Raw genomic sequence first — 15,169 nt, 5'->3', positions numbered from 1 at the left:
AAAGCATCACAATCCCTGCAGGCGCTCCATAAATCAAAGATTATCTTCCATACGAGTCCTGTAGGGCTTTCACCTGTACTGTAAGTGTATGAAATAAATGTTACGGCCACCTATTTCTACCATGACTAGTGGGATCCGGATGACTGTTTGCAGTCTTAGCTGTGACATTTTTATGGGACTAAATGTCAGTTTCTGATACTGTCTGTTACAAAAACACAACAATGAATCAACTTGTATCCACCCAGTTCATAAAATATTTTCTTTCTTTCTTTTAAACACAGACAGAAACCTCAATGCACAGGATGGGGTGTGGCTTACATGACCAGCCACCACTAAAGCAGTGATAGCAAACATGTAGAGAATACTATCTTTCAGAAACTTTAAAAAAATAAATAGTAATGAAAAAATGTTGCGGTAAACTACACCGCGCTAGTCCGAGTGATTTCTTCAGTGCAAAAAACACTAAATTAATATACAATTAAATCAACAAATTGGGCGCCAGCTTGCTCATTGAGTCTTCTTAGACCACAGTTGGCTGTTGAAAAATGTGATGAATTATTTCAAATGGCTCTTATAATGTTGTCAATATTTTTTTTTTGGGACAATGTTTAACCTGATAGATTAAAATCCGCTGAGTGTTTTCTTACTTTAAGACTAGTCGACTAGTCTAAGCTAAAGGAAAACTCTAAAATGAAAGGAGTTCATCCTCTGAGGAGCATGAATGTGCTCACTTTGATTTTTTACATTTCTTATGTACAAATAGAAACTTTTGCTTGATCAGGGGGACTACAACATCATTACAATTCATCCTCAGGGAAACCAAAAAAACGTGTTAATCTCGTCAGTAGTCATCTTCAGTAGATCGTTGGTTAGGATCACATCATTGGATAGGAGGACTGACCAGCTAACGTTGACATCCTTAGGTCTGGCAACATTAACTTAGGTGAAAACAGGATACAAAGAAATCATGGAGAGATACTTAAATGTTAAAATAGATTAGTACGATTCAGACCAGCTGTTATTTGACTGAAGTTTGGCCTCTGTGGTGTTAATGGCTTTTTAAGTAACATTCAAGCATCTCAAAAACAACAACTGAAGTATTTTTTGTACATTCAGTGTCATAAACCCTTTACTATGGCAGCGTCAGTGACATGTTCTAACTCTTAAACTATGCAGCTCTGCAATATTTCCTGATGCCTCTCTCCAGTGAAGTCGTGCTGCTCCTCTCTTTAGCTCAGATAAATCTCGTCTTAGAGCCACAGTAGCGCTGATGAATCGGCTTTGCAATTACGGGGCTCCAGAGCAGCGAATGGTCCTCTCCTCCCAGTCACTGAGGACACTGTCTGTGCCATTAACAACACAAAGCTCACCCGGCCTCTCCCTGGACACCTTGGCCCCACTTGTGATAAAGAGCTGAAAGCAGATCCCGTCTAGCGGTGAATCGCCTCGCCTCACCTGGGACCAGCTAATAAAGACACTTGGCTCACGAGCTGGGAATCATGGTACACCTGTACATGGCTTGGCTAAGGATTCACAGGCCTGAGTTTACTGTCGGCTCATGGTTATTGTTCCAAACTGCTGAGCAAAGCAATGCTCATCAAACTGTCACGGTCCTCTCGGTTACCTTCAACGCGGTACAGTGTGTCGAGCTGATGTCACAGTAATTAAAACACAAGTGGTGTGTGGAGCAAGTGCTGTTGGCTCTGAGAGGACGGGGCTCTGGGCTCTCTAATGGTCCCGCAGCCTCGGTGCCAGGCCTGCCTCATAATGCCCTCCTTTCATTCCTGCCTAATGACGGACAGGAGAGGAGGAGACGAGAAAGGAAGAGAGGCGTTTGACAATAATACCATCTGCACATCTGACCGTTTATGTCGATGCAAGCTTCACCTACTGAACAGAGTAGGAAGTTTAAAATGTCCATTGCCAGGTGAAATCAGCCCCTAAAAGCTTTCTGTGACCAGGTGGCAATATTCTGCATGTTCCGTCTTAGTCATCAGTGCTTAAAGACTTAAAAATAACTGAAAAATAGGTTTTGATTTAAAATTTTCAATAAGCAAAGTATACATTTTTTTTTTCAAATTTTGCTAACTCTCTCTTCTTACTGTCCTACAAAACTCAGGTTGAATACCTCCCTCGAAACCCGATAATTGAAGCTGGATCAGGACTTGTTTCTCATGAAAAATGTAGATATCCTGTATTCTCACACTTCTTCCATACAGCGAGCCAACTTTGGTGAATGGGGTGCGAAGAAATTGTCCAGATATACGACGAGTGAAAGGGACGAGATTTCTTTCAGGCCAAGTTGTCAGTATCTCAAGTTATTTGATGATAATAATAATAATAATTTATTCATAAATAACTTGATTTTCTTGCGTTATTATAATTTCCTCGGCTAGAATGATACATCTTTGTTATCTGTAGACTGGAGGGAAAACGGACGTCGGTGTTGATTTTGACAAATGAAAATAGGTTGTATTAAAAATCGACCTTCACAAGGCTAAAAGGATGGTAGTCCATCCTTCATCCATCCAACCTCTATGTAACGTAATCACTTTTAGCGGCGACTCTGCATGAAGCTGTGCATGCTGCCACTGTAGTGCATATAACACGCACCATATTTTGCAGAAAAAAATACACTCATGCTCAACAACAACCGATGCCTCCTGCAAACAGCAACCTCTGTGAGCACTCACAATAGATCCCCTAATATCTTATAATGGTGTATGCCCATGTTTGGTGTGTCCTTGTGCGTGCAAGCATTAGTACATGCACACCCGCATGTGTTTGCTCTTACTCAAAAGCATGTTTATGTCTTTCTAAATGGAATTAAGATTTTTGAAAAGAACATTGTGAACTCAAGTTTAACAGTGAAACCTTGCTGTGTTTTGTTCATTTCAGTGGAGCAGACAATGCTTGGGCCGTCTGAGCTACCAGACCTGCAGCCCTGTGCTTCTGTTCCATATCTCATATATGATGAGGATTCCAGTCCCTCCAGAGGATGGATGCCACCCTCTGCACCACATCCAAGCTCACACAAGGTATTCAGATGTTTTCTTTTGCCGTTGCCAACGCGTGGAGAGCAAGGAGCCTCACACAGATGTGCTCCAATCTGCCCCACATGCTCACAATCCTCCCCCAAAAGGCACGTACTGCAAACAGTAAATATGTCCAATAACACTCCAGTGACGACCCAAAGCTGCGACAGAGCATGATAAGATTCAATGTCTGGCAAACGCCGCTCGACTTAAAGCGATCCAGGCCATTTAGGATCAGCTAGGCATACCTGAACACAATGGCCGTCTATCTTGGTCAAGGCAGAATGCTGCCATATGTTCTTACAGACTCTGTCTCCTTCTCTCTGAGCATTCCTCACTCTCTCCACAATCATCACCAGCTCAGAGTGCCTGGGTGACAGCATGAGGAGCTGTATAAAACTATCAGGCTATTTGCCTCCAGCTCTTAAGCGTGAAGGTGAGAGATTTGTTGACCACAGGGAAAACAACCGGCCGAGCCTCCTTCTCTGCTGCTCCAGCACCGGGGGCTGTTTATCCTGGCAGCTGTGGCCAGAGGGTCCGAGAGGCCTGACGTTATGCCCGCTCAGAGCCACTGTTCTCCAGGTGAGGCGGGGCAGCGCCAGGGTAAACACATGACCTCAGTGCTATGTGGCGCTGAACCGGCTAGAGTCAACAGCATTAACGGGACCAATAATTACTCAATTATTTCTATCTTGAGATGAGACTCAATTGAGGCAGAATCTGACTCTACACAGTCTTAACAATAGACACACACACACACACACACACACACACACATTACTGCACATCCACACACAACAAAAAGAACATACACTTCAAAGTTAATTTACTCACAAAAGCTTTGTATGTAAATCAAACGCTGCTGTGTCAACCAGCTGTATCTACTCCAGACTGATGCACTTCACCAGTGTGAATGTTAATGGATTACACAATAAGCCAACTACAGTACAGCACTCAAAGCCAGAGGCAGCCAGAGTTAGTGAAAGCGTATTAGTTTGCCTTACTGAACAATTTTGTCCCTTGCCTTGGCCCTTGGTTGCCACTTGTTGTTGAGCTACCTGCAAAAGAGAAAAAAACAAAACCAATATTAGACTTGATTGAAGTGGATTTCTTCTTCTTAAGTTACTGAAACTTCAAATATGCCATGAAATGTAATAATTATAGTACACTTTAAAAAAAGCGGAATATTTGTCTTATAACTGCTTAAACATGTATTCATACGTTTTCATTTGGACTGTAGAAGCAGCTTCTCACTAGGAGCTGCTTACTTAATGATCTCTATTAGGACCAGTGTGTACACTCATAATGATGAGTAATAATAGTGATGAGACTGTGTCTGGATCCACTAATATGTTAGTCTGGTTTGAATATTAATCATGAAGTGGAGCAGTGCACCTTATTCAGACTGCAACCACATCTGTTTGTCACATGCACTGCAGTTACTTCATCCTTTACTCTTTTTAAAACTATGACATGATGAAATCATTAGTAAAAATCTATAATGGACACAAATGGAAATGGTTATGTTTATTGTAGTTTACGCTTGTAACTTGGGAAAACTTGGGAAAATGGTAACACAACCAAGTACCTTTTCTTTTGCCATCAATCCTCAATTTGACATGTCTATAAGAGAATTAGTTTTATTTTCATTAAAGTAGCCGTGAAACTGCATGCCAAAGGGCATACGTCGTTGAAGGAGACGAGACTCGATGCAGATTTGACCCAGCTGGCCTGAGGTTCATACCGGGGCCATGACCCTCCTCTATGACCCTGCCAACAGACTCTCAACCTTCAGGTCCTTTTCCTCTTACCCTCCTTGCTGACGCCCAGGCAGCCTTTCAGCTCCTGCAGGGATATGGATCTGTCCTTATTCAGGTCACAGTAGTCGGTGAACTTGCGGGCGCATTTCTTGGGTTTGGCTTTCTTCTTCAGGTACCTCTTAAACGGCTTGAGTTCCTTCTTGTTGATGTCGTGGCTGCCGTTGTTGTCCAGTTGGGCGAAGTACCAGTGCACCACCCGCTCCTCTAAAGTGTGACTGGGATCAGGCTCCACAAACCTGGTTAGGATTGGAGGCACAGATGGGAGTGAAAACACTGATGTTTCAAAACCTGGCATAAAGGGAAGTAGTAAAATAAAATTTGGTTTAAAGGCAGAAATACCTTTTATACCAATATTCCTAGCAATAACACACAAATAAAACAACATATCCACAAAAATGAACTGGAAATACAAAAAACAAACACTTTGGAATTTGCATATAAAATGATAAGCAGTTCTTAATCCTGTATGACATCACTTCACTTAAAAATGATTGGTCCATTTAGTTGATTTCTAATGAAATCACGTCTTTTGTGCAATAAAAGATGTTAATCTGGATACCTCAGGTGGTCATGTTTTATGTCAGAAACTGACAGCGTATGATATTACATCAAGGAGGACGTTGCATTACGTATTCCACGTTATAGATTACACCAGCTTTAATCCCAAATGCCCTCCAGTCCCATTGGTGTGTAAAGTTCTAGCGTTGATGGAAAGTGAGCACAAACCCTGTCGGTGCCAAAATCTGTGCATGTCAGAGATAAAATATTAGTGTTCAATTCAGAAAACCAGAGGGAGGGATGATTTGAGAAAAACCAGAAGAGGGGGAAGTTTTCCATGAAGGCCATGAGGTATCCTGATCAGGCACAATACTCTCAGGTCTTCAACGCTGTGCGACATTACTTACCTCCCACCACCGGAGGGGGCTGGTGAGTTTATGGCTTGCACCATGTCTGTGGTGAGGGCATCTAACAAGCTTGTAATGAATTCCACTTTCTTCCCCTCTGGGCAGCCTGGCACAAATCAAAGACAAGAATACACCAAATTTACCTTCCAAGTAATTTGATTCGTTACTGCACAGTGAGGCTGAAGTGCCACTACAGCCTCGACACCAGTGAACCAGAGCGACAGAAACAGTTACACAGTAAAATAAAGCATGCAAACCTTGTCCACAGCTTAATGACAAACCAGGTGCATCTGTCTGCTTATGTTCACGATTACATACGTAGTTTGGCTGTTCTGTAAGTGCTCAGAAAAGCAGAGCTGAGGCACATGTCGAGTGGCGGAACAGAAGTGTGTGGTGATGAGAGTTGTGTTGAGCAGTGCAGACCTGTTAACTTTTATGACACAATTCTGAACACCTCTTTTTTAATTGCCCAGATGTATGCCTTTAATAGCACGCTAAACCAGTGCAAATGTTTCCCTCCTAATTGTGTCTCTTAAAGGGAAACTTCAAACGCAGCTGCATAGTAAACTAATCTTCTCATTCTTTTTTTCTCTCCCCTCCTCCCCTTCCTCCGAGCGTCCGTGGCCTCCTTGTTCTCTGCTCTGTTCATGTCTTTTCGTTCCCTTTGTGCCGGCTCAGGGGGTTGTGTGGGAGGTGGTCTGCTGCCGCCAGGTGAATCCAATTAGCATTTCCAGGACATGACAAGCTCTGAGCAGCACTGCCTTGCTGTGCCTTAATCCAAGTGTTAAATTGGGGTGTTATGAAGCGCAAACCGTTACGTTGTATGCCGCCTATGTGGCAAGGTGTCAAGGGCACAGTGTGGTGCGGGACGTCTGGCAGCGTCCGACAGGCTCTGAGCCTCTTGGATTTGATCTTTAAACACATTAAACTCCAAACACGGTCATCAAATTTGTTTTCCTTTTTTAAACCATTAAAAGAAGGCAAAGTTTACAGGTCTTCACTGGTTGCATATGTTTTAACGCGTGGGTAGTTCAAGTACAGAGATTATTCAGAATTATCTTTAACGCCTGTAAGAGTTACAAATATCCATTTCACAAGAACAAAAGCAAATATAGAGAAAAGCCAGAAATGATTAAATATGTTTGTGCTGTTTTAGCACATTAATCAATCATCACCTAAACACAACAGACGTTTGTTGGGTTGGGATCACGACATTTGCTTTTAGGTCCAAACTCAATTCTGGAGCTAAGTTTCTACTTTTGTATTATAAACTTTTGTCCAGATAAAGCTGGGTTCACCAACATTAGCTCTTTTCTCTCTTTATAAACTGATCACAAAGCAGCTTGTTTAGTCAACATTTAATCCCTGATATACTCTAAAGCTGACATAGACAGGAGAGCAGACACACACACTCAGCTCTGTTTGCATTTCTGCATTGAGTGTCTGCAAATGTGAATGTGTGTCACATCTGACTAACTTATTTGTTGATAGACTAGATGACATTGAACAAAAAAACAGTTCCTGAACTGATTGAACTAGAAGTTATCAGATCCGAGCCTTTGGTCTCCAGGGAGGAGCTCTTATCTGCCCTCCTGACAGAGGTGCTATTGTGCCACTTTGTGTGCAGTGGGATTGAACCTGTAGCTGCACCCTGTTCATAGCGCATTCCCTCCTCTTCTTGACTTCATGTGACGACCATCGACCATGTATTGTTGCTTTGTTGTGGCGGTTCAGAGCATCCCTCTCCAGTACATAAAAATATCTCCACTCAGCCCCCCCCCCCCCACACACACACACACACACAGCCGCACCAGCACACCCCGCAACACTCGCACCTTCCATAAAACATGCCACACATCTGCTGCACAGTCAGGAGTCATGCTTGACTCTGTAAACTCACCAGATGGGGAATTAAATAAGAGTTACAATGCAACCTTAAAGAATGGGGAAACACAGGGGCAGCTAAAGTAAGTGAGCGGTAACAAGGGCAGAGGAGTATGAGCCGAGGTGACGACCTCTGGTCTCTGATCTTTGCCGCCAGAGAATCCAACAGCACAAAGTGTGCGTTAGACCATTCTTAATCCAAACCCTCAATCTGGTCAGTTTGTGTGAAGGTGAAAAAATGATTTCCAAGTCTCTGAGCTACAATGCTATCAATAGATCTTTTAACTAAACACAGCAGGTCAAGCTTTGTATTCCTCCACATGCTGAAGCTGTACTAAAAGAGATATACACATATATACATTTATAAAAAAGAGTTTCCAAAATAGAAAATACGGAAGAAAAAAGTGGATTAAACAGTGTGATTTTCTGCTCTAACGTCAGCTGCAAAAGTTAGCATGTCTAGCTAACTAACCCACTACCTAAAATAGTCACCATCGTGTTAATTCCAGGGCCAAGGAGATTTCATACCACATAAGCTTGTGTACCCCCCCCCGTTCAAAACTTGCACATCCGCTGTATGTTGATGCTATCAGTGTTTTAGGGTAACGTTGGCAGCTCTGTCCCGCTCTTAATTGGATTTGGAAAAAGTTTACACTCCAGCAACTTCAGCCAAAATCGTTATTCGAGATAGCTTTACGTTTGCCAAACATGTCAACAAGTCCACATCTTAAAAAAGATGGGACGATAAATGTGAAACATACAGTTTGAAAATGTAGACGATAAAGCATGAATTTTAACTTTTGTGTTTCTTGTCCAAGTGTATGTATGTAAGCCCAGCAGGGTTAGCTAGAAATGAGAAGCTGCAGTTGTCGACCATTGTCAAAAACCTAATAACAATTTAAAAGGTAAATCTGCCCCAAAATATCATAAACTGCGTGTGTCGTGCGTCGTTATTATTAAAGCAAGGGATTTTTTTAAGCTTCCTCATTTGTTAAAAAATAAGATAATAGAATTAATCCAAGAATGTTTCTGCAGTCCCCAAAGCCCCAAAATGTATTGAACTGCAGTGAAAAGTATAAAAAAAACTAAAACCTGTCAGGTCTCTGCCTTGGAAGAGATCTTCAGTGTCTGAGATGCGAGATCGCGCAGCGCCGTCACACTCTGGCGTCTGGTACCTGTTACACAGAGAGGACATGGCTGCATGAGACAGAAGAAGGAAAGAATAAACCTTCTTAGCAATGTGTGAACGGCAAAAGCAAAAGACAGGCTCGTCCATGATGTCAAATTTGAGCGGAGGGAAAAAAAAGATTTAAAATTCTTTTTTTTTATCTGAAGACAAAAATCAGGAGTTTAAAACCAGGAGACATTATTGATGCAGGAGAAATATCTTTGTCCATCCTCATTATGAAAACATGCTTTCTCCTTAATCGCTTCACGGCAAGGATCTTTACTCATTCGCACCGTTCTGGCTTCATGAAACTACAGTACAACCTACTGCTGTTCAATCTTCTTTAATCTGTGTTGATCTGCAAAGAATTATTGACAGTGATTAGCTTCTCTAAATTTGATTTGATATGCACAAAGAGTTGTTTCAGAGCCATAACAAACTGCTCGGCATTATGTGTGGCATGACTCGTTTTCTCCTGGCCGTTGTATCAGTGGTTCTTGCAGACATGTAGGATGGAAAATTGAGCATGTGTGTCTCGTTTGCCTTTTCTTTCTTTCTTTTTTTTTTTTCAAAGTAAAAGCAAGTTGTCATTTCTTTTTTCAGTCTGCAGAGCCACTGATCAAAGAAGGGATGTCTGATGCATGAGTATGCACATTGCTGTCCAGAGGAAAGAAGTTCAGAAGAGTGACATGAGGTCTAGACCAAAAAAAATAAATTCTTATGTGAAGAAATAATCGCCTCAAGGGTGTCATTCAATATCTCTGAAATGCGGATGAGAATTTGGTCTGTGTAAGTGATATATTTTAGTTTTTTGGGGCTGTCAATAATAAATACACGTTTATTTATTGATTTAGAAGTAAACCTGCGTTGTTCTGTATTCAAACTATAGTAAGACCACAAACCAACTCTTTCTGATGGTCTGTGCCTCATCCTGTAAAACATAAACCCTCTTGTAGAGAGAGAATGATGATGCCTCTTCTCGAACAAAACCAGCTCATCTATTTACCGGTGCATGCCGACAGTTTTTTTTTAAACATCCAATCTCGTTCCCTTTATCCGTCACTGTGTTTAAAGTTGTAATAGTCATGTAGCAGATACAATTCATGAAAGGTTTTTAAACAACCAAAACATGAGCAATGGGCATCATTTATTCAACATTGCCTCTTCTCGATCCCTGTGACATGTATCCATGATGCCAAGAGGATGAATCCTAGTTACTTCGGCTATTCCCTGATTTTTCCACTAGCTCCACCAGAAGGTCAAACTTACCTCCATTTAAATATCTCAAAACCTGTGAAATGAACTGGCATGAGATTTTCAGACATTCATGGTTCCCAGTGGATGAACCCTACTGACTTTGGTAAATAATTGACTTTTACTCTGGCGCCAAAAAGAGATTCACAGTTGTTGTTTTGAGTGAAATGTTTCTTAAGTGGATTGACATTAAATTTGTCACGTTCCCCTCAGGGTTCATTCTAATAACTTTGGTGATCCCTTAACTTTTCATGTAGCGCAATCATCTGGAATAAAAACTCAAATTAAATTCCCATCTACCAGCTGTAATCTGTTTTTAGTGCTAATTAGTTAATGTTAGCATGCTAACACACTAAATTAAGATGGTCACAACCTATTGTGAGCATGTTAGCATTCAGCTTTGAGAAACGCGATTCAGTAAAGCCTCATAGAGCTGCCATAGTTGTAGACTCTTAGTCTTAGTTAAAATGATATTCACAGACTTAAAATGAGAGACTCCTTCAAACAAACTACTGTGCTTATTGTATGTAGTAACCACACTTTAATTGAGATATTCAGTCTAGCTTGATTTAAGTTTAAGTTAAGAGATTGTTCTAATAAATGATATTACCTGGTGGAGGTTCCAGGAATGGGCCGTCCCGTGTCCACCAGAACACACCAGCAGTAGCCTGTGGACTGGTGGCACTGGACCGGTTTGTAAAGGCCTCCGGGCCCGCAGTCGGGAATGAAAATGGCCTCGCGAGGATTCTGCCGAGCCTCGTCCAGTGCACTCTGTCGCTCCTGGTCACAAGAGGGAACTTTCTCTAAAACCATGAGAAACACACTCAATACAGAGGCACCACAGTCGAGAAACCAGAAACACACAAAAACAAGGTAGAAGCATTAAGCACCCAGGTGTCCCTAGCCAACAATGCTATTTGCACACATAAGATATATGTAGCATACTGTAGGCTATGTATATTTTTCCTAAACCTAACCAAGTAGTTTTGTTGCCAAAACCTAACCAAACTGTGACTGACAACTGAAAATAACAATAGAGAAATAGAAAATAAGTCAACTAACTGTAAATGGGCTCCTGGTTGAAAACCCTGAGTTTGACCCACCTCAACCTACTTCCTACACATACTTTGTCACTCTTAATACTAATGCTGCTAGCATATTCAACTTGACTGGATGTAAATAGACAATTTGTGTAGGATAAGATGAAAGACTGTAGACAACCGAGGAGTTTATACATAAAACTGATTCAGGATAATCATGTCACAGCAAAAGAAATGATTCATTATTGGCCCATGATGTAACTGACTGTCAGGCATCATTCACCGCATTGTTAAACAATGTTAAATGTGGGTATTTTGAGCATGAATGTTAATTATTGGCCTTGGGAATACTGTAGGAATCTTAACTCAAGGTCCTCTTACAAGCTTTTTTGTAGCTCAGTAGAAAAATGAAACAATATACAACAACATGTTATGACATGACAGAAATGCCATGGTAAGGACAGGAGATGGCAACTGAACCATCTCTGTGACAACTAAAACAACTCCATCTGCTGACTAAGACTATAGGATGTGGTGAAAGCACCAGAAAACAACAAAAATTAGTGAATCTTAATTGAAGATTTTCAAAATAGTAACCTGGCGTTACGTCAGAAAGGCTGCTATGTGTACCATAGTACCATGGTACCAAGCTGTATCAAATGTTCTGTATACTCGACTGATCCTGCCATAAAACCTTTATTAGTCTTTCCTCAGGTTGTATCGGGAAGTCGTTTCCCACCACGATCTGTCATATCAATTTCTTCAACAAAAGCCTCTCGGCCCTCGAGAGATGCTCCTGTAACACCTTGTCCCACCACACTGTATTTACATTCACATCCATTTAGTCCATCGTTCACTCTTGAGCCAAGTGCAACAGAGCTGCATGCTAAACTTGTTACCATGGCTATGAAGTGTGCTTTTACCGCTCCTGATCCATTTTTCATTTAACATTCAAGCGCTCTGTGAAGCATTGAGCTACGATAAGAGGGTCACACTAACCGTTTCAGGCCTTTTTTTCAGGATAGTATTTTCACATCCTCAAGCTCATTAAAGCCATTTAGTAGCCATTTGTGCCGGTAGCTCACACAATTCAAGCAACTAAAGCATAATTAGTGCAGTACGTCACAGTTGCTTGGAGCTGCTGGTTTGTTTTCACGCTGCTAGCGGTAGCAACATGGCTACCGCTAGCAGCCTGGTTAATGTCCAAAGCAAGAAACAGCTGTAAGAATTTGAACTAGAAACGCTGTTCTCATTACGATGATTAAAGACACCCCAGTGTTTCAGTTATATACATTTTGCATCGGCGGCTCTCGAGGCTTCATTTTCCCGGAAGATTGAGACCCTGTGGCTGACAGAATACATCGTGAAAGCCGGGCTTAAAGAGAACCAATGTAAACGTCGATGGTGTCATTATTCTATAGCCTTTACATTGTGCAATCAACATTTACTTCATAAAAATGATAAAGTTAAAACTTGTCTATTGCCACTTAAACACTGAATCAAATTACTACATGTTTATGAAAGGGGTTGGCATATATATACATATATTTTTAGCTTTTTGTGCTGCCCCCAATGGCCGAGAAAAATAAATCAATATAACTTTAAGAGTACACATCATTTTCTATAAAAAAAAATTAGGATGAAGATGATGGTGGTGGCAGGTTCAGCAGACCCGAGGAGGTTGGGAAGTGTGTGTGTGTGTGTGTGTGTGTGTGTGTGTGTTCATGTTTCTTGAGCATGGCTGCCAGCAGAGAACTAAACGTGTGCCTACAGCAAAGACGTTTTTCTCCTGCGAAGACTCACACTCAAGTGTTCTTAGCACTGTGCCGTGGCTCTGGTCCTCGCCAAGGTTCCTTCACATCCAAATTATTTAGCAGTGTTTATTATACAGAGGTTATGCTGGCGCCAGACGCTAGGAATCCCAAAAGAAAATTGTTTTTATACATATAAATGGAAAGTGGCTGGACACTGGTAATGTAGTCCTCTCAGTTTTGTGTGGAGTTGAAATTGAATCTGCGACTTCTTTGCCTGCCTTGGATGTCCGCATTTCTGTTCTATTTTTTTATTTTTGTTTCTTTTTCAATTTAATTTCTCTTCCCTTGGCAGGAAACGAATGATTAGAAACACAAACCCTCAGAAAACAAATATTGTCCCCAAAGGAACCCACACAAGTGGATGTCAGGAACTAGTTGTGGTAATTTCTTCTTCAGGGCAAACTGATAATGGACAAAAGATGAACATCTGCAGTATCTTTGATGAGTTCAGACTGGCCTTATTTCAAGACTTTCACTTTGACCCTCGTCCTCCAGGCTCCAAACCAAGTGAAACTATTTTAAAATGGTCTTCTCTCTTTCTAATTTCTGTTTGTCTTTATTTAGGATGCACATTTTATCATTCTTCCAATCCCTTCCTCCCACATCTCTAAGCGTTTGTCTCTCCTGCCTTCACTTTCCTTTTCTTTTTCTTTCTCTCTCTGCTTCTCTCTATCCTAAAACCTCCCTCTCCGGACCCACCCCCACCCCACCCAGAGCTCTCTCCTCTTCACTTCACTCCAATGGCTTTCAGCTGTGGGGTAATCACTGCAATATTGTCTATAGCAAACCCTCTCTGCAGTTAAAATAGCGGAAGTATTAGTAACAGGGGAACTCTGTGAGTAGGTATGTAGGTGCATGTGTGCTTATGACCTAAAGGGAAACAAAACCAGAGATGATGGAGAGTTCACTCTTAAAATGATTACGTCATTTTGAACACAGTTGTCTTACTTTTCAACACATCATTCGTCAGCGTGTTCGGTCACAACGTGTTACTGTCATCGCTTATCGGGCTGAAAAGTAAAACGGTTCAAGCTGCCTTAAACCAAATAGGTAAAAATAGATAAAAATCCCTTTTTAAGACAGATTTTTATTCAAAATCATGCTCTCGGATAACATGATCGGAGTATTTCTTACTTTTCCTCGCCGCAAGGGGGGGAGAGTTAGCGGTTAGCGAGTTTCTGGTTCTCTCCAGACTTTTAGAAATGAGCTGCACGACAGAGAGCTTCCCCCTCCTTACAGCATTGGAACAACAGCATGTCAAAGTCTGGCAACAAGGCGCCCTTTTGAAAAATGATCTTTGCATTGCTTTGCCCAAGCAAACATGTTTCACTAACACAATCTCTGCATCACTTTAAATCATAATTATGGGGTGTCCAGAAAGTCAGTAAATGAATAAGGTAGTTTGTGTGCACAGAGGGGGGCTGCTTTCTCAGTACTCAGGCGTTCCAGCGTGTAGGAAGAAAAATACTGTAAATATTGAGGATTTGTTGCACCAAAACTTTTTGGGAAAGTTTTTGGGATAAAAATGTTTTCAAATCAGATGACAATGCAAATACCTGTAGTACCTGTGTAGGGAGAGAAGGAAAGAAAGGACAAAATAAATAATCTATTATAATAGTGATATTTTTAGGTTATCTTATGAATCTTTGAAGTAACTACCGTCGTAACTTAAGTACAATAACATCCTAACTTGGTTCAATACTTAGTTGTTGTTTATGACTGCCAAACTCTGAATCATGGACATTTTCATGCACACATCCATTCACACACATTCTTTCACTAACTAAACTAACTAAATATTCACAGACACAGGCGTTGAATCTCCTTTTGATACACACATCCAAAATCACACACACACACACACACACACACACACACACACACACACACTGTATGCAATCACATACAGATGCAGTGGCAGACACACACATTGCTCATGTCTCTCAAACGTGATGACATGTCCCCTTCAGTCTGCCTTGTCGCTCGTACTCGGAGGACACCGGATGCTAATTGGAAACAGGAAACTCGTGTTTCCACAGAAGATTCAAAGAGCTGTCACAGTGAATCTCTCTCATCTAAAATACAATCTTTAATGCTGCCCTGAATATAGTTTCCCTCACCACATCGCCATCATTCTAAAGGCCCATATCACAATCAACTTTTTGAGTACCCTATTGTGTGGCAGAGAGATCAATTTGCATCATAATATATAATGTGCAGACAAGGTGGATATGATTATGCAAAATATT

General features: G+C 41.3%; 1 protein-coding gene across 7 annotated transcripts in view; it reads right to left on the bottom strand.

The window, feature by feature from the left end:
• smoc1 (SPARC related modular calcium binding 1) overlaps positions 1-15,169 on the bottom strand; it is a 43,991-nt gene that overhangs the window by 3,824 nt on the left and 24,998 nt on the right. For 5 of the 7 annotated variants that reach the window (XM_068721756.1, XM_068721758.1, XM_068721760.1 and 2 more), the window contains 5 exons: positions 10,677-10,869; positions 8,737-8,819; positions 5,761-5,866; positions 4,847-5,091; positions 4,060-4,093 (listed from right to left, as the gene is read on the bottom strand). In XM_068721756.1, coding sequence (XP_068577857.1) covers positions 4,060-4,093; positions 4,847-5,091; positions 5,761-5,866; positions 8,737-8,819; positions 10,677-10,869 — 661 coding nt within the window. Of the gene's footprint in view, positions 1-4,039; positions 4,094-4,846; positions 5,092-5,760; positions 5,867-8,736; positions 8,820-10,676; positions 10,870-15,169 lie in introns of all 7 variants that reach the window. The other 2 variants (XM_068721757.1, XM_068721759.1) reach the window with 1 other exon arrangement.

Source organism: Cebidichthys violaceus, unplaced genomic scaffold (assembly GCF_023349555.1).
Source record: "Cebidichthys violaceus isolate CVI_PGR_0920_01 unplaced genomic scaffold, fCebVio1.0.p SCAF_28, whole genome shotgun sequence".
In the NCBI taxonomy this organism is placed as follows: Eukaryota; Metazoa; Chordata; class Actinopteri; order Perciformes; family Stichaeidae; genus Cebidichthys; species Cebidichthys violaceus.
Note: the sequence above shows the minus strand (reverse complement) of the source record. Positions and strands in the feature narration are given on the sequence as shown.